Source organism: Myripristis murdjan, chromosome 14 (assembly GCF_902150065.1).
Source record: "Myripristis murdjan chromosome 14, fMyrMur1.1, whole genome shotgun sequence".
In the NCBI taxonomy this organism is placed as follows: domain Eukaryota; kingdom Metazoa; phylum Chordata; class Actinopteri; order Holocentriformes; family Holocentridae; genus Myripristis; species Myripristis murdjan.
Window position 1 is genome coordinate 12,047,213 of NC_043993.1, and position 25,457 is coordinate 12,072,669.

The 25,457-nt window shown below is 41.8% G+C and overlaps 1 protein-coding gene across 1 annotated transcript; it reads right to left on the reverse strand.

Moving 5' to 3' along the window:
• Window positions 1–1,446: 1,446 nt before the first annotated feature.
• Window positions 1,447–24,781, reverse strand: unc119a2 (unc-119 lipid binding chaperone a2). The gene is made up of 5 exons (XM_030068076.1): window positions 24,405–24,781; window positions 6,818–6,931; window positions 5,884–5,983; window positions 5,464–5,636; window positions 1,447–4,327 (listed from the first exon to the last, which is right to left on the reverse strand). Exons 1-5 carry the CDS (start codon window positions 24,688–24,690, stop codon window positions 4,215–4,217), a joined length of 786 nt encoding a protein of 261 aa, XP_029923936.1. The 5' UTR covers window positions 24,691–24,781; the 3' UTR covers window positions 1,447–4,214.
• Window positions 24,782–25,457: the final 676 nt, after the last annotated feature.

Genomic DNA, 25,457 nt, shown 5'->3' on the forward strand with positions numbered 1-25,457 from the left:
TCCTGGCCTGAAATAATCTCCCAGTCCGGCCCTGCTGAATAGTGATTGTTTTTACAGACAATATACGAATGAGCAGAAATTAAGTTAATTGAATCAATTAATTTAACTTATTTTTGTGGTTCCTTTTTCTCGGATCCGAAAGAAGTCTTTGTGTCATGTGTTTTACTGCTCATTTAGTCATCAGTATTGTTGTCACACTGTTTATGCCATGAAAAATCAAGACCTCTGATGTAATGATCTGTATACTCCAAGTAAGCGCACATGAGCTCATCGATGACTGAGTGATTCGTAGACCTATATTAGGGATACTTGATCTTAAAATCAAAATAAGCTCACCAGGTAAATTCAGAAAGCTACTGTATGAGCACTTATTTATTGCACTTAAATATACTTAAATCATGAGAGAGTCTAGATTTGGTAAAGAATGACTTTTAAAGGAACAGTTCACCCAAAAAAAAAAAAAAAAAAAAAAAAAATAGCACTTAGCCATAGTATAATCTATACAATCAAGACAATCAAGAGTTGGCAAGATTTCCAATCTGCCACGATTGTTCCTGTCCTCCAATACCTCAATACAACGGGGCTTTTAGGCTATTGTTTTGCTTTGTGGAGCTCAAACTGTCAAGAAATTACATGTGAAAAACTCTCCAAATCTTTCCACCTGATGACTATGAATTAGAAGCCAATAGAAACAGTTTGCCTGTGTTTTTTGGCAGGAATGAATTCCTGACAAACCTCTTCACCTCAGCTTTATAAAAGTACCTAACTTCATTGTGCTGACATACCAGGAGACAGGGAAGACCATGGCAGTGCTCATTTGGAGACCTTGTCAAATGACACTGAAATGATCTGGATTCACCGACTGCACTAGGAATAGGCAGGAAAATATGTGTATTTTTTGTATTTTGGGTTAACTGCTTCTTTAAACAGTGAGACAGGTGAAACAGATGGCACAACAGAGATGCAAATCAATACTAGGAGGGTGTTACTAATGTTGTGTGTAGTCAGAGATTAAAAGGCAGGTTGAAGGCTAACAGTGAGATATGAGGCAGCCAGCGGGACACGATAAGAGCGGAGGTTTGACTGGTAACTATTATGCTCGGGTGAATGCGATAGTGGACAATAAACAAGACAGGAAATGGAGGAGAGAGACAGCGGTGTCAGCATAATTCCCAGCACAGTGCATCAGCCCACTGACTCATGTACAAGCCACTGCTACCACTTTGGTTCAAGATTACACACACCGTCGCTGTTTGTATCCTGAAAATAAAGCATCAGCGTGTGGATAAAAGGCTTTGTGTCTCTTTCGTTCATTCACAGCAGTGCACAACATGGTGACGAAGACAGCGTGGTATTTCAAAAAGTCCCATAAACTTTTATTTTGTTTTTGTTGTTTTTGTTCAGCCACAGCAGCCTGTGAATTGTCAAAAACATTTTTTTTTTTAGTTTTACATGAGCCACAGTTAATAATCGATCAACCTGCTCTATATGCTTGACAAACATTCAGTTCAATCTTTTTTCAGCGTTAGTCTAACTGGACGTCAACAGTTTTCTTCCTGCCATTTGCATTTCAGTACACCTCTACACAGCAAAAAACCTCCATCTTAAAAAGTAATTTAGCCTTACATTAAGTGTTGAACATTTTGTTTATGTGTGTATACCTTGCTTTAACATTTAAAGATTCCTGAAACAAGCGACACTGGCATTGGAAACAAGTTGAATTATCTCATCCCACTGGCAGATTTGTTCATTTCTTTAAAAATATGACACTAACCTGGTCAGATTGCTATTTTTTTTTCTGCGTAATCCCTGTAACCCACAATGATCAACCTGCGCAAACCCAATAACTCAGGAAAACCCTTAGGGAAAACCAAGGCCATCAGAATTTTTTTAATCATCGGGTTTGAGCAAGCAAGGAAAATATCAAGTGGACAGTGAAGCTCTCAGTGACAACTTGCTCCTTTTATTTTTTAAAGTTTTGCTGATCTGAACACAGAAGACAAATAAGGTGGTAGTTTCCTGCCAAATGCTTGCAGTTCCTCAGTATCACTCAAACGTGGCTCAACTAGTATTTGCAAATAATCTTTAGCAGTGTTTTAGCAGATGAGTTTAGCACAAGACAGAAGAAGCGAAGTTATCAAACACATAAAAGCATAAATTGACTCTCAAAAACTTTTCTGTGATCATTTAAACATACTGGCATTCATACTGACCCATGTGTCAAGCTGTACCCACCACCTTGCAGATGGCATGTTATGTTACAACAAAGTATTTGCATAAACTGTTTGAGCCAGGTCTGGTATCTGTGCAGATGGAGCAGTGAGAGCAGGAGGCTAATTACAACTATTAAGAGGCATCCCAAAATAATGCAGTTACAGGCTGTTCATCCGTTCGATCTGCGTAATAAATGCATGAGAACAACGTCGCATGCCTTTGACCCACCAGACCAACACGCTCAGGTCCGAACTCACTGGAATGTGTCCGTGAAAACACTGAGATGAAACATGTAGAAGAGAGGCAGAAAACACGTAACACAAAGAATGAGAAAACATACAGGAGGGAGGGAAGGGCTGGCTTAAAAAAAAAAAATAAATAAATAAAAACAAAGAATAGATTACATTCTGGTTACGAGAAAAGAAAGACAAAGAAAATGGTTTAGGGTCGGGGGTGATTTGCTCAGTAAACTACTTCTGCTACATTCCACAATCTTCAGTCCATTTAGTTTCCCTTTTGCAATGTTTCTCAAAGAAAAATAGCAACATTTACAGATCCAAGTTTTCCCTTTTTTTCCTCTTATGAAGAGTATCCTAAGAATTTCCCCAACAAACAAACATCAAAACCTTGAACTGGACATGGAGTTACACAGTGCCGATTAACAGAGTCATAGTGTCTTCATCAGCTAATGCAGAGAAGTCGGCTGGTACACTCATGACAAAGTAAGTTTATGGTCAGATCAGATCAGTTGTCCTTTGTAAGTTCCCTCGTTGTTGGCTCCGTAGGAATATTGTGCTTTGAGCAAATATAATAAACACACAGGTCCTACAATAGATATAGGTCACATGTAACTGGAGTAATAAATAAGGAAGAAGGGAGAAGGAATAAGGAAACAGGTCTGAAATCATCCAGATTCAAAATAACATCTATAGTGTACAAAAATGTGCTAACAAGTTTTGGAAATCTATTTGACCAAAGCAAACTATTTGACATAGTTAACTAGATGACCACATTTGACCATTTACCGAAAATAAAATTAGTTTATTTTATTAATTAATTAATTTTTTTTTTTACCAGACGTGATCATGCTTCAAACTGACATACTGACAGACACACCTAATCACACACAGACGATCATACAAAACACAGAAACCCCACACATGGACTCAAAAAGGGAAGTGCATATGCGCTTGCACACAGATACACACTAGCACACACACACACACACACACACACACACACACACACTCACACGTACGTATAGAATCTGAGGAATCTTTCCCTCAAACCTCTATTATAGTCTAAAAACGCTATGGCCAGCACACTCCCGGCACACAACACCACTCACGACACCTTATTCCTAACCCTAACATTACAAGATGTAGGGATGAAAAAAATAAATGCTGTCAATATCTGATATAGAAGATTTTGTGTTTTACTTTGTGACTTGGCTGGAGAGTGAAAACCATCTGATAACCTGCAAAACGTTCATGCAGCTTTGTATCGACCGAGTCATGTCTGGTTCATCATGTTGCACACACACACACACACACACGCACACACACACACCTTGGTGCACTTTTATAATAAAGCAGGAAGGTGGCCGTGCCGCACCAGGGGTCGGCATGTGTGTGTATCTGTGTGTGTGCATATGTGTGTGTGTGTATGTTTCATCAGGATTTGACATGTGCAACCAATACTCACACTTGCACATGCGTAAATGTACGTGGGCACATCTACACACCCGCCCACACACACTTGTACACGTGTTGTTGAAATTCATTCTGCATGGGCGTTTTTTTTTTTTTTTTTTTTTTACCTTTTTTTTTTGAATGGCATTCTCTCATGATAAGTAGGACCACATCTGTTCAGTAGGAGAGAGAGTGAGAGAGAAAGTGAGAGATAGACAGAGTATTGATAGATGGGAGGTTAACCCCTCCAGTGTACTCTAATTGTCCCTCAGTCCGTACATCCGTCCGTCCCACGGCAGCCTGCAGGCTCTACGGTCCGCCGCTGTAGGAGTAGTCCGCCTTGTTGTGCATCACCAGCTTATTGTCCACGAAGTAGAAGCTGTCAGACTGCGTCTCGTACGGGTGGAGGATCATCTCTCTCACTGAAGGGGGTGACAGAGGCAAAGCAACCCATAAATTAATCAACTTAAAGGGACAGCTCACTTATTTTGAAAAATTTGATCGCATTTTGTTTACTCCCTTGGAGGTATATGGGCCAGTAGTGATGCTGTCCTCTCATCAGTCTTACTGTGTGGGATCCTGGCTGAAACGCCTTAATGCTAAATGTTAAGAGTCCTGTCACTGTGTAGATATCCGCCCTGGCTAACTTTCTTTAAAAACAGCTGCCTAAATCCACTCAAACAAATGCAAATGTAATTACCGAGTGCACAAGGACACTTTTTTTTTTCTTTTTTTTTTTTTTTTTGCTCAAATTAATGTTAATGAATCCACAGTGGTTATTAGTGGTGTGTGGTAAACTGCAGCATGGGTCAACAAAACAAAGTTATGAATAATTGCAGGAAGGTTGCAGGCTGAAAATATGAAAATGATAACCATGTAAAGTAGGCTAGCGCACAGATGAATATTCTTTGCTTGGCCCCACACTTTTTCTCTCCCAGCATTATGCGTTCATGCAGAAGTAGGTTTGAGTTTTGTTAAAATAAACACCATTTCAGGCAGCTGCAGTTAGGTGAGAGGATTCGGGAGAACTTAGAGCTGACCTGTGACTTCTAGTTTCGGCATACAGCCTTTAAAATAAAAGAAGATTTTAGATGATCATAATAGAGCATCGCTGCTGCCCTACATACAACTTAGGGAGAAGTCAAATAATATCTATACATTCTTACTGTCTCTTAAAGGCATCACTGGTATTAAAATCATAATTTGTGAGTATTTATATGGTAGACAATAAGTGAGAGGTGGTGACATGCAGGCAAGTCTGGGGGAGCCCAACTTAACATCTATCCACATACACCTGTTGTGACTGCGCCTGATGATGTAGTAAATGTATAGAAATGATTTGAAAAATGTTGCTGAAAACACGTCTGATGTTGTTAATGAAGACAGCAGAGAGGAGGAAGTAGGCTGCATGAATATGAACGCAGACTGCTTGTGTTTACATTTGGCAGGATAGAAAGGATCCATAAATTGGTGGTGAGGGGTTATTTTTCATCTGTTAGTAAATGTGAGTATGTGTGTGTGTGTGTGTGTGTGTGTGTGTGTGTGTGTGTACACTCACTAATCTCCTCAGACAGAGGGGGGAACTCATAGATGTGTTCACAGGTGTTCTTGCTGCTGGGCATGCAGAAGCCGAACTCAAAGTCAAAGCTCTTGAGCAGCTTCTCTCTGAAGTAGTGCCTCTCGATCATCCTGAAGTTGTCTATCGGCATGTCGCCAACAGTGAACTCGACGCTGGAGGGATGAAGGCAGAGAGAGAGAGAAGAGTGGATGACAGAAAGAGCGAGAGAGACAGACGGGGGTGGGCGAGAGATCCAGCAAAAGAGATAAAAAGCGAGAGAGAAGACGGTAATAATTATATTCTTGACCTCATGTCAGTTCATGCACCGGCTGCTGCCAGCGTGAGCGGCCTTGTGCGCTCTTTGCCGTGCAGCGTTTTACCGGTAATCAAAGATTTACAGATTTAAACATTCACACTTACGTGGCTCCAACTTGCCGCAGCCGGAGGAAAGCAGGAGTGAACTGGTAGCGGACAAAACGGCCAGCATTTGGATCGATATCCCTCTTCTCCCCTGCTTTCTCTGAGGTGAAACAGAATAGAATTGAATGCAACAGAATAATTCCTCAGCTGGTGGTGGCAGTCGGGCTCAGTCAGACAGGTCTTACGTCTTTTCAGCAACCTATTTTCATTTCGTAATTGTTGATTAGTTACATTTGTGTGTTAAGTCTATATAAATAAGGGCAACATACATAAACTGTTGACATTGTGGGGAAATTTGCCTCGGGCATCACTACAGCTTCAATTTTCTGTGTTTCCCGCCAAAATTTCAAGATGAATTTTTTATTGAATATATTGCACATAACTTGGACTGCACATTCAAATTTCACATTTTTGCAACATCAAATGCAGCAGAAGTAGTCAGACACTGAACTGCATATTAAGTCTTTTGGGGGTTAATGCCTTAATACTTTCAATATGGTTGAGCTGAAAACAGACAAAATATAGCAAATACAGAATCAAACACCACAACACAAGCAAACAACACACCAGAGCTTTTCCAGTTCAAAGCTGTGCAAATGTGCAAAAAGCGCAATTTTCAGTGGAGAAATGGCATAGAAGTGAATCCATTCTTAGTCCTCTTGAACACACTGAATATAACAAAAAGGCAACAAGCAGGAGGCAGTTGATCTGGCCAATTCATTTTATTATTCATCTGCATATTTTATACATGTGCGGATGTTTTTCCAGATGAATGGATTTGTTTACTCTGCCTGGTTGAACAGGGCAGCCCCCAAAGTGCGAACGTCCAAATATGAAGCAGTGCTGCTGAAAAGGAGCATATTGTGTCCTCTCTAAACATTTCTTTGGGGGTAAATAAAGGCTGAAAAAAAAAAGAAAAAAGGTTTTGACTCACCTGTGGACGGCGGCTTGGTGATTTCAAACAGCACTGTTCCGGTCTCCATGTCTCTGATCTTGAACCTGGTGAAGTCGATGTTGTACACATTCTCATCTGGTCCGCACAGATAATCTGCGTGAAAGAGAGAGGACGGGGACCGAAAATTAGAAATCGCTTCAAGTCTGCTGAAGAAAGAAGGAGCCACTTGATTTGAGCCGCGCTTGAATGAAGCAAGAAATAATGCTTTAAAAATACACCAAGTACACCAACTCATCTCTGTTCAGGGAAAATATCCAACTCAAAAAGAAGCTCCTCAAAAAAGAATAAAACAGAAAAAAGAAGTCTGTTGAAAGAGGTAAAACTGTGAAAGTAGAGATGTACTAAAGTGCCTCTTTTAAAATGTCCTCAAAGTAAAAGTTACTGAGGTACTTTTCAGAAAACAGAACATTATTATCGGTGATCTTTTCCATCCAAAGTAAATCAGATGAGATGATAGATTTCTGACTCGATTATTTTAATTTAAAAAAAAAAAAAAAAAAAAAAAACTAAAATGAACAATGTAAAGCCAGATCAGTCCTCTGTTCTCTGCTGGCTGCCTGATCAGTGCACATGGCTCCATAACTGGCCAATTTATGTCAGTTCAGACTCTGGTGCTTTTGAAAAGCTCAGTGTGCACGCTGTAATGGTCGTGATTTCAAATGTAGCTACGTATAATACTTCAGTCAACAGACTTCAATACAAGTAAAAATACCAGCTTTAGAATAAAACATACTTAGAAAAGTACAATTACACAAAAAAGTCTCTACCACTACTTTCACTCTCACCTCTGTTCAACATATTACTGAGAAAAAACCTGTGAAAATGTAAACTGGGCTCTTTTTTAAGGTGATGCCGAGAGTCCATTTTCTTCCTTATTCAAAATGAAGAAAAAATAACAAAATTCAGCACAGGAGGCTTTGTTGCAATAATCCTAGACTGGAAATGTAAACAGGTAAGATTGTTAGTTTGGTTTCACACTGAGAAAAATAAACCACTGCAACAAACAACAGAAGATCCGTTAGAGAAAAATTATCTTTTTTTTTTTTTTTGTAAATAAAAAAAAAAAGCTCTCTGCTGCAAACAAGAAAATAAACAGCTTACTCTAAAGTGACTAAAATGATTTCTGGGCAAACACCAATGCATGCAAACACAAGCAGGGATGCACACTATGCATGCATGTAATAAAAGAAAATAATTCAATTCGACTTCATTTTCTTGACCCTGGCTGAATGTTTTTATTGATAATTTAGAGGTGATTTCTTTTAGAGCAAAATGTGTTCAAGTATGTCCTCACACACAGACCCAGGCAAACACACACACACACACACACACATGCACACAAAGTAAGAAAGACAAGAGAGTTATTTTTACTCCTCTAATCCTTCCTGCCATCACCAGGCGGTGTCACTGCTTATTAGTGTTCCCCAGCAGAGCAGACACTTCCTGCTTCCTGCACGACCCGATACCACTGGCAGGCAGGTGTAACGACAAAATCCCACTCCTCCCCCGAGACCCGCTCCCTGGGCTCACACCAGCAAACCACAGAGTACACAAAACGCTCCTGGGTGGAAAGTAAATCAAATAAGAAAACTGAGAAAAGATTGTTTCAGGAATTTCAGAGTGCATCTCTGTGTGTCTGTGCAGGGAAGGTGAACTACACAGTGACAAAGAGTGACTCTTACTGTGGCTAATTCACTGTGCATTAAGGCGGACGTGTGTTTTGGTGATCATTCAGCTGCTAAAAAAAAATGTGGTGCAGATGAGGCTTTCACCCTGAGGAGCTAACCTCACATCAGGCCATTTATTTGCCTCATGACAGGAAGTGAATATTAGGGTACAGTTCCTGTGAAAGTGCGAGAGCAGTGTGTGCAGAGCTATTAGCACACTGTTTCCTTCCCATCTGATGTTTGGGGATTTACCATTTGTCTCTGCATGTTTTGGACGGTTTCTTTCTGATGTGATTCAGCGCGACACTGTGATGCCTGCGCTGCTCTGTCAGTCTGGCTGCTGAGGCCGGCTCTCCTAAACACTCACATCAGCTCTTCATGCAGCTGCACAGCACCTGCTGGCTCACACGGCGCACCATGGAGCTGCCCTTGAGCCTTGTTCACACATCAGTTTTCTGACATGAAAACAGAGTTAAGGTCCGCATGAAGCCACATTTTGAGAGCATCTAACTTCCATACGGTGATGTATCGCTCAGCGAAACAGGAGAGACAGGCAGGACGTAACGAGGAATTTTATTTGGACACTGAAGTCCACCATAAAATGCTTTGTGCATAATGTGGAGCTGTCACAGATACCGCTTCCCTCAAAGTGAATACATTCGAGCCAGCAGGCCTGTAACCAAGGTATTTTGGGGAAATGAAACACAGTTTGAGGTGGCGTGCAGCTGAAGGCACACCAATGTACCATACTGTTGTTGGTTAACTAATGAATCTTAGCTCTGTGCCGCTGAAAGCACAAGACTGATTGATGTGTGGGTGTCATGGTGCTACTGGTTGAAATTACGCACAGTAAGCACATACAGTTTTTCATATTTTTTACAGGAAGAAAAAGAATTGGATTTTGATATAAAAAATACCTAGAAATTGTTTTGTTTTGTTTTGTTTTATTTTGGGGCATAGTTTGTTAATTAGATACACAATAGGACCAGGGATGTGATATTAGAAGAGGTAAAAGGCATTTTCAAATTAAGGATCATGATAAATGTTGGTTAAAGTTAGGGTCAAGGTTAAGTCTGGCAAGCGTAACATTTTGTTCAGGGTTAGTTTGGAAGCTTGGTAAATGAAACAGGTTGATTAATAAAGTATAACTTTAGTGGAAATGTTATGATTAAAGTGCACAACAGAACTTTTCACTTCCGTAAAAAGAGCAACCTTGAGAGAGTCACAGCACGGTCTGATAAGGTAATTATCTATGCTATAAATTTAATTATGCCATTGTCTTGGAGAATACTTGCTCCTGATTGGCTGGAGGTGTATATAAAAAAAAAAAAAAAACATCAAGCCCTAAAGCGAGAGCCCTGTGGTTTCCATCTGTGTTTTCTGCATCACACAAAACTCAGAGGAAATCGCGGACTTTGATAATGAAAACACAATCAAAAACAGAATATATTGTGGATGCAATTTAGAAAAATCAGGGTTTTGCCTACCATTATAAGTGTTTTTTTTGTTTTTGTTTTTGTTTTTGTTTTTTTACAGTGCCCAAGCCGAACAAACAGAAAAAACTGCTGACTCCCGTATTTTCGTGTCATTTACAGGCACACTGCTGCAGCAGCCTCTGTCCTCTGACGCCTGTCTGAAGAGTCACACACACACACACACACACACACACACACACACACACACACACACACACACACACAGACGCTGGGTGCTAGCCAGAGAGCTCATCCCTTCTACAAATTCTCAGCAGTACAACTACATCAGCCATTTTATAGCACTTTCTTTGATTTAAAAAATAACAATAATAATAATAAAAATAATGCAATGTTGTGTTATAAATTCATTGATATTCATTGAATTTTGCATATTTTCTTGCTGCCACACGATAAACACTTTCTGAAGTCCGAAACATTGGAGTGTTCCTTTAAGAGTAGAAAAAAACTTGGGGTAAATTAAGGCAGCATTTTGCTTATGGTGAATCTGATCATGACTCAGCTTCACCCAGGACTGTTTCACTCTCTGTCCTTTCACACACATAAAACACACACACAAAAAAAAAAAAAAAAACCCAGAGAAACACACTCAGAAACATTACATGGGTTCTATCAGTGTGTGTGTGTGTGTGAGACAGAGAGAGTTTCTGTGTAAAACAGAGACAGTCGGAGTGAAAGAGAGTGTGAAGGTGATACTAAATGCTTTTACTACCGCTGTCTATTTGTTCGTGCTCTCATTTCACCTCACAAAACCTGAGGCACGCTGGAGTGAATTACTTTCAGTCTGTTACCTACGGTGAGCGCACACACACACACACATACACACACACACACTGTTCGACACTATTGAAGCCACTGACAGACTCCAGTTCATCAGTGTCAGCTCTCCTCCTGGTCTGCGATGGTTAACACCTACAGACAGACACACAGCGTGAGCAGCTACTGTTGGCCTGTGCTCAGCTGTGTGTGTACATGACAGTGAGAGGGTGTGTGTCGGTGTGTTTGTGTGTGTGTGTCAGTGTGTGAGCCGCCTGGCCCAACTATCAGGCAGACCTATGTGAACACCAAGTTTGGAGGAGACTGGTCACCTTCCCTCGAAGCTGAACGGAGTCTTCTAGTGATGACATGTTGTTGTTTTTTTCCGTTTTTTGGGCCGACAGTCTATAATGTTTCCTCCATTTTGGAACCACACATCTAATATAGGCCAAAAGCTAAAATTAGGCTAAAACAAACCACAGCACTTGTCATAAAACGCAGGTCCACCCTCATAGCTACTCCTGCAGCGTTCAAGCAGCAAGCTGTCAAACACGACTAATTCATAAACGTGCAGTGCAAAGTCGGGAGATGCAGCTATAAAGCAGAAAACATGAAGCGGCAGAGGGATGGGACTTAACGTGCTTGACATGCAATTATTCTGACTGGGGATGCATGATAATATCGGCACATCATTGATATCGACTGATATCGAAAATAATACATGGCATGCTTTACATAATATATAAAACATACCACATTGTATTTTATGAAAAGAAGTAGCTTTTTATTGTGTCCGGTGAACGTGTACATTTTGAAAAGGTTTTTATCTCGTGTCTGCATCTGCCAGTGGGCCATCAAAATAAGAATAGGGATAATAATATGTTAATTACACTATTGCAAATAGGTGGAAAAAATATGTGCATGTATTTGTATGAGCATCAGCGATCAGCGAGACGAGCTGGAAAATACTGGCATATCGGATATGGGCAAAAAAAAAACAACAAAAAAAAACAGTGTCATGCCGTGTCTCTACTTCTGACAGCTGTTGTAGGTTCAGTAAAGCAAATTAATAGCAACTTACATTTTAAAGCACATCACAGCTTAAAATTTCGAGCTTAAATGGGGTAATTTATGTCATATTAACAATTTATTCAACTAGACTTTTTATTTTTTTCCCTATGAATTAAATAATTAATTGCTATGAATAGACACACTTAACTTCCACTGACATTGTTTTAAGGGTTTGAGCCGGGCTGCCAAAACACAGGACCCACAGGTCACATTTGGCTCTTCCAAAAAAACAGAAATGCTTTCAATAGGGACCTCTGCTTTGTCTATTTTTTGTGTGTGTATGTGTGTGTGTGTATTTTTTATTATTATTATTATTTATTTATTTATTTATTTTACAGTCATATTAACAAACCACCTGGTAGCGGTACTATTTGCTGGCTGCTTGGCTGTGAGAGTGCTGGGGCCTGTGGATTTCTTTTGTACAACATAAATGGCTCCTGCAAGGTTGGCAACAAAGAGTTAATTTACCCAAGTGAACTCAAAGAGGGGCACACACAGAGAAAGTGCTGCTGTATTAACAGGAATTTGGCACACAAACAGAAGAGCCTCTTCAGAAACACCAAAGTACATCGCTGTCGTCTTGTCAGTCACAGCAAACAGCAACAAGGAGCGAGAGGAAGTGAAATAAGTCTGCTGCTTATCGGTACATTAAAGCTTCTGTTCTCTCTCTCTACTCTCTCTCTCTCTCACCTGCACACAGTCTCTTTTCACACAAGCACTCAGTCACGTACACACACACACACACACACACACACACACACACACACACACCTCAGTGGAGATACACGTCTCCACTTGGTCTTTTAAAAATGTACTGTCACACATAACCCAAAGTGATTGCAGTGTTTCTTTCTGTATGAAACAAGTGACAATTTCCAGAATTTTCTTGAATGTCGGGTCATTTTCTTGATACCAGTGGGCTGAACTGCCTTATTGTGCCTTTACTTGTTTCAGCATATTTATTCTTGTTCCCACAAAAAAGTGAAATTACATTCTCCACAACTGGGATTATCTCATCTCAGCAGCAGATTTTTTTTTTCCACTTGTTCTCAGAAAACCAAAAAAGATTTTAACACTGAATGTGAGACTGACTTACTTGTTGAAGTGGAGATTTGATTTTTGCAGCAGCCGCACACCCACTGGTCTAAAAGCTTTCCTGCCTCCTCACTGCAGATCTGGCAGATATTACCCGTCTACAACCAGACTAGGTCAGGCCGGCAATTCAACACACTCTGAATAACCTAGATTCAGCCCAGATAAACAGTTCTGAGTTCATTTCATCACTTCACCCAGTTCATGTTTCAGTGCGACTCCCCAATCCAAACCAAGGACAACCAAGTCATTACGAGCCTTCCAGAGAGGGGGCTTCAGATCACTGGCATATGACACCATATAATAGGCTTACAAAGCCTACATGCATACTAGCTAAAATTACAGCTGACACTGATAGTGTCAGTCTGTCCCACTGAGGGACACTGTGGGACTTCAGGATGCTGATTGGTTACCATGAACAGCACAGTCAAGCAATTTATTGGCATCACGTGACATGATGCCATGTCACGTGCCAGAGATGGGTAAGTAAGGGACATAGGACTGTGGCAGAGAGGACATTTTTAACCACTAATCCTCTAAGATTAGCCAGCTGGAGGTTAGGAGAGTGTGATTGTTCTGCAAGAGGAGGAGGAGGAAAGATGAAGGCTTGGGGGGGTTGGGAGTTGCTCAGTACAGCAACTGTTGACTTCAAAAAGTAGCCAGTCAAAGGCAACTGGACTTGTTGTCAAGTGCAGTTCCCTTTGACTTGGCACTTCTTGATACACTACAACCTGGATGACTGAGAATATTCACAGACAAACGGCCAACTTGTTTCCAGGCCACTCTCGGTCTCAGGTTTGTCTGAATGTTGTGTCATTATGCAGATTTTTGCGTACCTGCCAAGAAATGCATCCACTCTGCAAATTTGTCAGATATATGTATTTAGTTGAGAAACCTGGACTGTAACACACGTACTGCTTTGATTCATGGTATGATGATTGCTAAGAGATGTATCCTGAAATTGTGGAAGTCTAATTCAGCTCCCAAGTTTCAGACTTGGAAACTTGGGGGAAACTTGAGGGAACTCATCAGCATTCTACATGTGGAGAGACTGAGATACGAACTTTCTGGTAATATCCTGAAGTTCTCCAGGATATGGAACCCAGTGCTAGAGCAAATGAATGACCTGTGACACCCTCTTTAACCACCTACCCTGCTCACAGACGGTTGTACAGTGGAGCATGTCATTGTTGTAACTCTTGCCCCCCACTTTTTTTTTCTCTCTCTTAATTAAATTCTCTTTAATTTCTGTTTTATTTTATTGTATCTTCTATGTCTGCGTTACCATTGCCTTTTTTTTCTCTCTCTCTTTTTGTTTACTTTCTTATTACTGTCTATGTATTGGTCACTGTCTCGTTGTCTCATATTTGATGTAATTTAATTGGAAAATTACCATAAATATAGTGTTCAAAAAAAAGAAAAGAAAAAGATATATGTATTTAGTTCAGAATCATCAAGCTGCAGGCACAGAGACCAACACAGCCACAGTTTTAGACCAACATTTCAGACCAGCGCTTTCAAACTGGTTAGAGATGGTTAAGTTTAGGAAAGGGTTTGCTCAGGTTCAGATTACGGTGTGGAATGATTATCCTCAGCAATCTGGGTTAGGCTCAGGCTAGGCTTCAGCTAACGACTAGTGTTGCCAATCATGTCTTGTGTGAAATATGACTACATCACAAAAAAAATCTGAAAAAAAAAAAAAAAAAAAAATCTGCCAGTGTGATGAGATAATCCTACTTGTTCCCGTTGCTAATCAACCAACCATTGTTTGCAAAATGTTCTTTAATCAAGTGTCTTTTTATACTTGTGGGCTGATCTGCCTTCTTTCAACTTGTTTATACTTTATATACACCCAGAAAAAAAAATGAAACAAGTGAAGTTGTACTGAAAACAAGTGGGATTATCCTGTGCCACTGGGAGATTTTAGGTTAGGACTGAATGACCATCATCGCCATCATCAGTATTATTATTTCAACTCAGAGGACACATTGAGGGCAGTGTGCTGAGACATGAATGAAACTAAATGACTTGCTACGGTGGATATTTTTGCAGAATAAATACATATCTGATGAATTGAATGAAACAGTTTGACATGTAGCCATTCCACAGGGGAGACCTTCCTATTCTACTGTCAATGGCGTCTTTGTAGCGGCGCTGCACCGTCAACTCCACTGATCCTTGACAACCTAAAAGCTCGCATTCAACTTTGTGAGTGCTTCTCGCGATCTACTACTGTGGATATTTCCTGTGGAGCAGCGGCCTTTTTCTGGCATGGAAGCTGCTGTCTTGTTGGCATGGAAACCGCACACTGTCATGTGCCCTCTCGCTCACCTCACAACCGCTGATCAGCTGTAAATGAGAGGTCCAATTCAAGAGTGACACATATAGACGAGCACTTTCCTCTCAACGTCTCTGCACTGTAGATGAAGACTAGTGTGACATCACCCTTTTGCCCTGTCTCTCTCTCTCTCTCTGTCGCACACACACACACACACACACGCACACAGGGAGTTGATCCCTAAACATGCAATTCCGATTTCAACGTGCCAATCAGGACACCGCTGTAAATACACACAGATTATGCAAGAGTGTTTCTGTAAACAAGAAAGCGTGAGCCTGGTTTTAGAAGCGCTGTAACCCCAAGTTCTGTTGTGTAATGGCGAAAAGAAGCTGACATGAAAAGTCAGATGGAGAAACAAAAAACAAACAAACAAACAAAAAAAACATCCCTAAAATAAAAACTGGGAGTAGCCTACAGCGCATGCGTGCACAAAACACACAGCTTTAGGAGTTTGCAGCTTATGAGAGCATACAGCGTGCTATTTATACCAGAGCCAACACATTCATATTTATGGACCCTGATGTGAACCCTTCTGCAGTCATCTGAAAAACAGATAATGTGAAGGGCGAAAAAACACATACAAGCTCTGTCTGCCTACACTTGTAGGACGTTACGTAAGGACAAAGCAGAGGGATGAAAATATGATAACGCTCAGAGTGACCACTTAGGTCTGTTTTTGGCGAGGGGGAGCAACCAATCAGGTGAGAGAAGGGAGGCCCTGTGGCCCAAATGGACTAATCCGGTTTAGTGCCTTGCATGAAGGTAAATCCAACTAATCATTGTAAGGAGGGGGCAGGGAGCGAGGGGGAGGGAGACGGAGAGGAAGTGTGGGGGAGAGGCGAAGGGCTGAGGAGGTGAGGAAGGTCTGGGGCAGGGGTGTCAAACCTCATCACTGAAGGGGCCGAGTCAAAAAATCACAGCCACATCGAGGGCCAAACAGGACCTCAAATTGATTATTCATACACAAGTACGAACTTTACATGAAACATTTCTCCCTAAAAATGTCTTTCTATCAAACGAAACGAGGATATCTAAAACCAAACTGACTAAAGAGTGGAAAATGGCATGACAAGAGTCCACTGCATCATTCCTTTTTTTTTTTTGTCTGGCGTATTGTATCGGCAAGCCTACCCTGAATCCTTTCACATGACTAATAGTTTCGTCACATGGAGTCAAAAATAACCGGAAATCTACAGTCACATATGTTGTTACTCATGCATGCACATCACTGGCATGCAAATACAGCGATAACTAAAATATTTTCATGTTAAACCGCCTTAGTAATTTGGTCAAAAGATGCCAAAGTATTTCAAAAAGTCAAACATTGAAATATAGGCAGGCTGACTTGCGATTACAAAACACAACCTTCTACGTGTCTTGAAATCAACTGATTTCCACTATTCCTTTTGGTCGGCTTTCTAGTGCGCTAGCTAGCTAATGACTGTCTTGATGCAATGAGGTGGTTAGGCGGAGGAGGAGGAGGAGGAGGAGGAGGAGGGGGCACACAGGTGTTTTGTGGTGCTGATGACGCAGGACGGTGCAGGGCATGTTTGCAGTATCTGCACTGTGGGAAATATGGAAGCAGACCAGTATTATTAGAAAATCAAAAATCATCTTGTGGGCTGGGTATAATTGTGCCAGGGTACCAGGATACCTGGGTACTGAAAATGGAAAAAAAAAAAAAAAAAAAAAAAAAAAAAAACTAAATGGATGTCTGCATGGCTGCACTGAAAAAAGGAATTGTTTTTGTGTTTGTAAAACTTCACGTTCTTTGGCTTATCAGTTCATTTCCTGTGCCTTATGTGGGAAAGATGAGGGTAGCAGTATCACAACCACAGATTTATTTAGTATGTGCAAAACATCCTAGAGGCTCAAAAACAACTGCTGTTTGTTTATCTACTTTTCTACATTTTTCTGGTCTTGATGCGATTTCATAGTGAAATTTTTCATGATTTCACACAACACATTTTTTTTTTTTTACAACACTTGATAACACTGATTATAAAGTTGACATCTTTGGTATAACAACTTCATTTTCCATTTTGTGATAGCACCTGCAGTAGTCAGATTAACAACATTTAATTGATACCAAAAAGTTTCTCTGAATCAAAAGCTGTTGAAGAGATTAACCGTATCTTTCCAAGCGTGTCTCAGGGTTTAGGGATTATTAGCATGTGTAAGAGATGTATCAGTTCAAGAGATTTGGCTCAGGACATTTGCGGCAGCGGTACTGGGTGAAAATTCACATCGAACAGGTTGAGATTCATACTTACAAGCTTAACCATCTCCTCAAAATAACAGAAATTGCGCTTGCTTTTGCCAATTAGACACTGCTCAGTGAACAACCGAGATGATGTGCAGCAATTCATCTCAAACGCAGTGTGAGCTGTGATGCAGTTTGATAGCATGCAGGTGTAGGAGTGAAGTGTCTCACCCCTGCCTGACTGACCTGTATTTGTCTCTTCATGATCATGGCGCCATGGCAACAGCGGCGTGGTAAAAATGGGGATGATCTTAAAGCGAGGGACACTGGAGAGAAGAAAGGATGGGGGAAGGATGGGTGCAAGGGAGGAAGAAGACAACCGGGGAAAGAAGAGAGGAGGGATTGAAAAGAGGGAAAGAAGCCAAGGCAGAGGACAGATCGGTCTGGCAGACAGGAAGGTCAGTTTAGGGTCGGTGTGCTCAGACTGAGGGGCGTGGAGGGGCAGAGCACGAGGTCGTCTTAAAAAAAACATGGGTGAGGGTTGTGGTAGCTGCACACCATTTGATTTTATGAGCCTTAACAGTTGGCCTCCATTTATTGTCAATGAGAAGGGGATCACGGGACAGGCGGCAACACAGATCAGGCCCCATGGAAAAGAAACCACAAAATTTAGATTATGTCAACAAGCATGATGGTAATGCAAAAACCAATCAAAAATCAGGCTCTGAAACTCTCCCGGTCATTAAAGTTTTTGTTCGTGGTTCCACTTGGCCTGGTTTCATCAACTGCAGCCTAATTCAGTTACTGGAGGCTGACGTTTAACTACAGCAGATCCACTTGGATGTGTGCACCAAAACACTGCTAAAGACCTAAATAGGTTACATGAGCTCTGAACGCTCTGGCTAGTAAGACTGAGCTGTATAAACAAGTTCCTATTTGGGAGTTTAATCTGTGAAAAAAAGAGTCTTTGGATTGTAGATCTTCATTTGATTTTGTTTGATTTCGACACAGCAGAAGTAACATGTTGCAGACTTAAAGGAGCAAACTCATGTAGTGTCCTTAGCTCTCTGTGTGTGTCTGTGTGAAATGAATCCGCATCACTCCTTAATATATCACACACAATATCTCAGTGTGTGACTTATGGGTATTGGTGTGTGATTCTGAACTATGCTCATTATATTTTGCTAATTATCCTCAGATTGATTTATTGTCTATTGGGGTAACAGATGTGAATACAGAGGAATACTGAACAACTAACCAGAGGCACGTAAAGGGACGACCCAAATTCCAGCCCTCAGCTGTGAAAGAGTGCGTTTGTCTTTGACTCCTGTTAGAACCCAGTCAGTGTTAGCACATCTGCTGAAAAAACACTGCTAATATAATCTAATCTGGCTCCATGAGCTTCATCATAAGTCATGTTGCCGCTGCTATAGGTGGAGTGAAAAGACAAGACAGAGCTGGGCAGTACAGTATGCCAATACTAAATATTACAATATTATAAAATAATACTTGATATTGTCTGGGATTTTGGACATATCATAAGCCGTGGTTACACTTGTCTTTTCACTGCGGCTTTTGTCGTCCAATCACGCCGGGATGCATTAACTGTACGCTCCGAGGTCAGCTCTTGCCTTTGGATCCGATCAGCCGGACCGCATGCCGAGGCGGCCTGGCTTGCACCGTGTTTGGATATCAGTGAGGTGTGAGCAGCATGTGGACACAATCCGGATAATTTATCAATTTATATGTCCCACTATATGTATTTATCAATACATATAGTGGGACATATCCACGTGGGAATATGTCCAATCAGGTCCAATCAGGCTGGTCACACTGAAGTCTGGACACACACACACATGCAGACACAGCTGAGTTCTGATCTGGTGCATCTGATAATGAAGGTCACAGTGAAAGGACAAGAGTAACTACGGCTATAGTATCATTATATGGCATACATGTTGTCTTCTCCTGGTTTTAAAGGCTACGTTATACATAATAGGTATGATTTTCTTAACTTATTAGACTGTTCAGGCTGTTTTATTATCATTTGCCTTCACCTGCCTGGTCATCATATCCACATTACCAAATATCTTGAGTGCAAATAATTACGAAACCACAAATAATCGGCCCTGCAATACTGTCACAACATCGTTTTTGACTCGTCTCCTAAAGTGCAAACCTGATGAAGCAATATGCAAAACACCATATTCTTTGCCAAATTGCTGTTTACTTGCAAAACACATTTAATAAATACTGTATTTACCAAGTGGGTATAGAGCTTTATTAGTGTGCTGCAATACTTTTGACTTGTCTTTAAATTTCCTGTGCTTGACCGGCACCTTGAGTCATTACATGGTTATGCAGGAGACGTCTGTTTTTATAATCAATATTGAGGTATTCAGCCAAAGATACCGTGATATTTGATTTTGTTTTTATCGCCCGACCCTGAGCCAAGCAGCAACAAAACACAAACCAAAGCAGCAGTTTCTGAAGGGAATTCTTACTCCCAAGGTTGTTAAGGACAGTCAGAATATTATGTGACTGCACATTTTTATCAGATTATGCATTAAGGACACCAGTTTTAGAACAGGCCAGTCGACTGAGCAGAAAGCCTGTACTGTCTTTGGCTAAGTAGGCCTTTGCAAATAAATCTAAGCTCCCTGCTTCAACAGCGAGATGGATGGGCCATGACATATAGGGCAATATAATGAATGCCATTTTATATACCCCTCTGAAAGTCTCTTTTCTGTGACTGATATCTTTCCTGACACCATTTGAACAGCGCTGTCTTTCAATCCCCGCCCATCTGGTGCTCCCAGCGGGTTAAAACAAACTGTGACATTTATTTGAAAATACCGTTTGTCTCAGGGCTGTTGTAAAGTCTGTTGCACCATCCAAGCTAAGATGTGCTAACTATTGTCAAGTCTAGTGTATCATGCCACTTAGAGAAGGAATCAATTCCAGCCACTTGAGAATCTACACCAGCCGCGAGGAAAAACAAAGACAGACGAATCTCAAAACAAGACAAAAGCTTCAATGGCTGTCTCTCCTCAGGAGACAGCTCAGGTTCTTCCCTTCTTTCTTTAACAGCAACAAAAAACTGTGTCAAGAGAGAAAGACATACAAGGACACACACACACAGAAACACACAGAGAGTGAGAGCAAACGAGAGAGAAAGAGAGCAATATCATCTCCAACACAAGAGGAAAAACAAGTCCAGCAGGTGAAGAGCCTCTTCTCTGTCACACAGAAGCTGGTATGTATGAGTGTGACATTGTGTGTGTGTGTGTGTGTGTGTGTGTGTGTGTGTGTGTGTGTGTGTGTGTGTGCGTGTTGGGACTGGGAGTCTTTTTATTTCAGCCTGCAAAAATGTTCCATCAAGTTTTTGATCTGATGTGGGAATCTGCCAATAAAATGAAAGATATCATTTGAGTTTGCCTGTGTGTGTGCGTGTGTGCGCATGTATGCGCATGTATGTTGACCTCTCTGTCTCTCTCTAATTCACAAAATGAGAATAGAACCGAGGCATTAAGCTCTTAAAAGCGGCTGCGGGTGGAGAGGGGAGCAGGGAGAGGGATGGAGGATGGGAAAGTAGAGGAGGAAGTGTGTGGGAGGGCCAGGAGGGTGAGCGGAGGTAAACAAAGATGCATGCTCCGCTGACTGTAACCAAGGGGAGATGCTTCACGTTGCCGTAGTGATTCAAGCATGTATCCACGTTGCTGTGGTGATTCACGCATGCCTCTCCTCGCCTCCAGCAATGACGCTGGGAGGCAGCAAAGTGAGAGAGTTTCCAAGATCATAATAAGGTCCAGCGTGGGAGACAGAGACATTATGATATCCCCGTACGCACCGCTCTGCAGCTGGGCCTTGATCCCAGCGCACGCTCGCTCATGGGGATCAGTGTGACAAGAGACACGCAGATAAAATCAGACAGTCAGACATGGACACACTCCCATACACATAAATTAACTGTAATGTATCATGTCATGTAGACGTGCAGTTTTTCTCCTGTTCAGCATTTTACGTTGCTTATCAGACGGAGAAGAGAGGGGAAAGGACGAGGTGAAGGATGTGCCAAGAGCAGAGCCATCCTCTTCCTCTTCCATAACTCAATAAGCAGTGATTTTGCTGAAGCGGACGAGTAACATCTCATTCTGTATCCGAATATAAACGCCCTCTAGTCTGATCAGCATCTTGACAATGTGGAGGTCAGGTATATTGTTTGATTATTCTGAAATTATGAGTATTGTTTTGACTCGCGGGCAAACACAGTGAAGAGGACATGTAAAAGACGATAAGAAGATATTCATTATTTAACTGAGGGGTTATGTTAACTGTAAGGGTAAAATAAAATAGGCTGTAAGACACTCATATTGCTTGTGGGGCTGTGTTCAGTATACCTGATCAGTCTGCACAAGTTCCAAAACCATTTTTTCCTTCCCAATACCAATCTCAAACACCTGAATGTGCCAATGATACCAAGTACCAATCTGATATTATAAAATGTGACAGTTGTATACTACTTAGACTGTATGGATGTGATATAATTTAATCTAAAGTCTTGCATGCTGTACACATTGCCATTTTACTGGTGGGACTGTCCACTGTAAAATATTGCCAAATTTCTGACATTTTTTTCCCCAGTAGTCTGCTGTCCACTGACTTAAGCAACAATAAACGCTGTTCTACTCATCATTTTTTTTTTTTTTTTTTTTTAATGCAGTGGTGAAACACCAAGCTCTGTAACCTGTTCCAACCCCTCGCACCGATATTTTTTACAGTTTGGTGTGTATTACATCTGTAGGCCATTGACTTGCATTTGCTAAATTACCACAGGAAAACGCAAATGCACTTAAGGATTTTTTTTCACCCACTTATCGGAGCGAACACGGTCACAGTAGAACAAAAAAAAAACAAGCAGACCACACAGTGAATGAAGAAATGAGTCGAAGTCGAGAGCCAGTAGTTTGAGAAGACAGACAAAGGAGGAGGTCAAGGTGGTCAAGCGAGGCAGGAAGTGATTTGCAGTGAGGGCCCACTGCATAGCGGTGCCCAAATTTTTTTTACATTTTTGGCTGTATCAGATGCATTTCTGATATTGGTATCAGAATCGAACCAACTCTACATCAGTCCACAAAAAAATTTAAAAAATATCAACAACTGGTGGTCCAGCTGTTATGTGTGGATGCTATAAACCTTAAAACTTCTTAAAAAAAAAAAAAAAAAAGAAAAAAGAAAAAGGCGAGAGACAAAACGTTGACCATAACTGAGATAATTAGCTTGTGTCCAAAAGATTCTGTGCCTGTGAACGTGCTCGGTATGTACAGTGCTGTAAATGCCACTGTAAATGTGTTGAGCAAGGTATTATGGTGGCCTTTAAATAGACAAACGTCCTGCTGGTCACCTGTTAGCTAACTAGTGTGTTAAGACTTCAGATATAGGTGTTCCTGCAAGTAAGAGCACTCCCCCCCCCCCCCCCCCCCCCCCCCCTCCCTCCTTTCCCTCCCTCTCTCCCTCTCTCTCTCAGAGGCTTGGCTGTGGGCTTAAAAGTGTTACATTTAAAGCTCAGCTGGATCAGATGGTGTACACAGTTACCAGAGGATTCATGACATTGTGAATTAACAGCATGGCTCAATTCAAAGCAGCCAGAAAAAGGGAAGTCTTTCCAGAACACAATACACAGACTGTCTCTGGCTCATTATCTTTCATTTAACTGGCACAACAAGAGTGGCAAGGAGGGCACTCTGCTATGCCAAGGCAGTTTCTATCAACACCTTGTGAGAAAACCCACTTGCGCTGGAGTTTGAAGACCGCATACATTTTGCAGAAAAAGCCTCTGTGTGAGATACTAGACGTTACACAAGAATTTTTGTAACTATTAGGCTACATGTTATTTTAGAAAGATACCTCAGTAATAGACTCTTTCCTTCTGACATGCTGTACTATCAGACACTCTTTCTCTCTTGTTACAGAGTGCACTCAGTTAATGTTATGCTGGGTAATGACCTGACTAAGAAAAACCAAAAACTAAGGGTTCAAACCGTAATGTCACTGAATAGGATGAGCTTTTCTCAAATCAGGTATTTTTCCAAATAAAAATACATTTTGGACAATCGACATATAAAACATTGGCTTCTAAGTAATGGGAATTTAGAGGAGGCCTGAGTTTTTGGTTTGTTTATCTCACCTGCGTCTCTGATACTTCTCTAGAGACGAAGGTGAGGAGATAACAGGCTCAACTGGATGTGAGCTCACATTGACGGAAAGCACAGAGGTCGTTACACAGGAAAATGCACTAGTCCACTCAGGCACCTCTTTAAACACCTCTCTATCAAAATCAAATCCTCACCTGATAACACATAAGTAATTAGCTATTAGAAATTAGAAAGAAAAGGTATGGCTAGACAAAGGGTGTCTTGCTGTCACAGAGTTAGTCAAATTACTTTTTTAAACCACACCACTATGTCAGCCCATCTGAATTTGTTCATTACTCCATCAAACACCATTTCCCAGCCTGACTGCACTGTTTAATGCTTTAAAACACTAACTCGGTGTTTTGAATCACACTTGCCACCACACTTCCCACCTTCCATGTCCACACTGTGTGCTACAACTAAAAGCTTTTCCAACACAGCAGTGGTAGTGGGCCTGCACCTCCCCTCCACAGGTTCTGGGTTTACTTACTAGGATGCAAACAGAGAAGGCCTGCATGATGCATGCACATCTGCTAACATGTTGGCACCAGTTTGGCCCCATGAGGGCAAAAGAGGCGGGCTGATTTGCTCCAGTGATGCCTCACTGGGTGTTTGGATGTATATTCTGATAGATGAGGGGACACGGTAATGACGTGGTACCTGACTCACCCACTGGGGCCGTTATCATTTAACACCCGTGTCCTCGTTTCTCACTCCAGCAGCCCCTACACAAGCGGATGCCAACTTACTCTCTGTGATCTTCTGCAAGCCCAGTACGTCCTCCGGAGTGATGACGGTGTTGGCGAGCAGTTCCTCCTCCGTGGTCACCGGGACCCCCGCGTCGGTCGAGTTGCAGCCTTTCTTCACTTTCATCGCCGCCGCTTGCTTCGGGCTGCCTCCGGTTCCGTTACTGCTGGTGCTGCTGCTGTCTGTGCTGCCGCTGCCTCTGGTCTCTCCGCCTGGATTATTACCGGCGGGCTTCTTAGCGCTTGATGGGTCCTGGCTGTTGCCTCTGCTGGTACAAGAATAGCTCATTCTCCGCTCCTCCTCCCCCTCTCCTAACCCACGGCTTCCAAGATACAAAACAGTTGCCTCCCCCTCTCTCTCTCTCCCTCCCTCCCTCACCGAAGGATGCACAGTTGCTGTCTATTATCCGGTGCTTAATTCAAATCCGCTCTTCTTTATGAGCCTGCAGTCTGGGTGCTGCAGACGCGCTGCGTGCGGGGCTGTCGCCGGCTGAGCGCTATAACGCAGAGAGCAGGCGCTCTTCTGTGCAGCTGCCTCTTTAACCGTATTCGTGTGCAAGTAAAGCCAGAAATCTGTGAAAATAATCTACTGGGCTTGCAACTGAAAAAAAGAGGCAGCAGATGGCCGTTGCTGTCAAGGAGGGGGAGCGTCTTAGCTCACCACAACAGCCTCCTGCACGGCTGACAGGCGACGGCTGATGGCTCCGCTGCGCACAACCATCGCTGTAACTGGCTGTGTGTTTGCACAAGCGCCAGGCAAGGCGACATTATCCGTGACCAGTGAGATACAAACTGCCGCCTTGTCGCCCCTGCCTTTCAAATCGTGGTATGGTCCGTGTGGAAGGCGCTTACAAAGTGATGTTAATCTCAGTGAGCCAAAAATCAATAAAATGCGCGCATAATGTTCCTGTAGAGACTGACAGATTGTACGGTCAGAGCTGGTGGATCCAAAAAAAATTTGTACTTCATGGTTATGTACAATTTACACAGTGTTCCTACAGGGACTTGTGTGTCTGTGGTTCTCAATAGTGAGTGACCTTACCCTACTTCATGGTC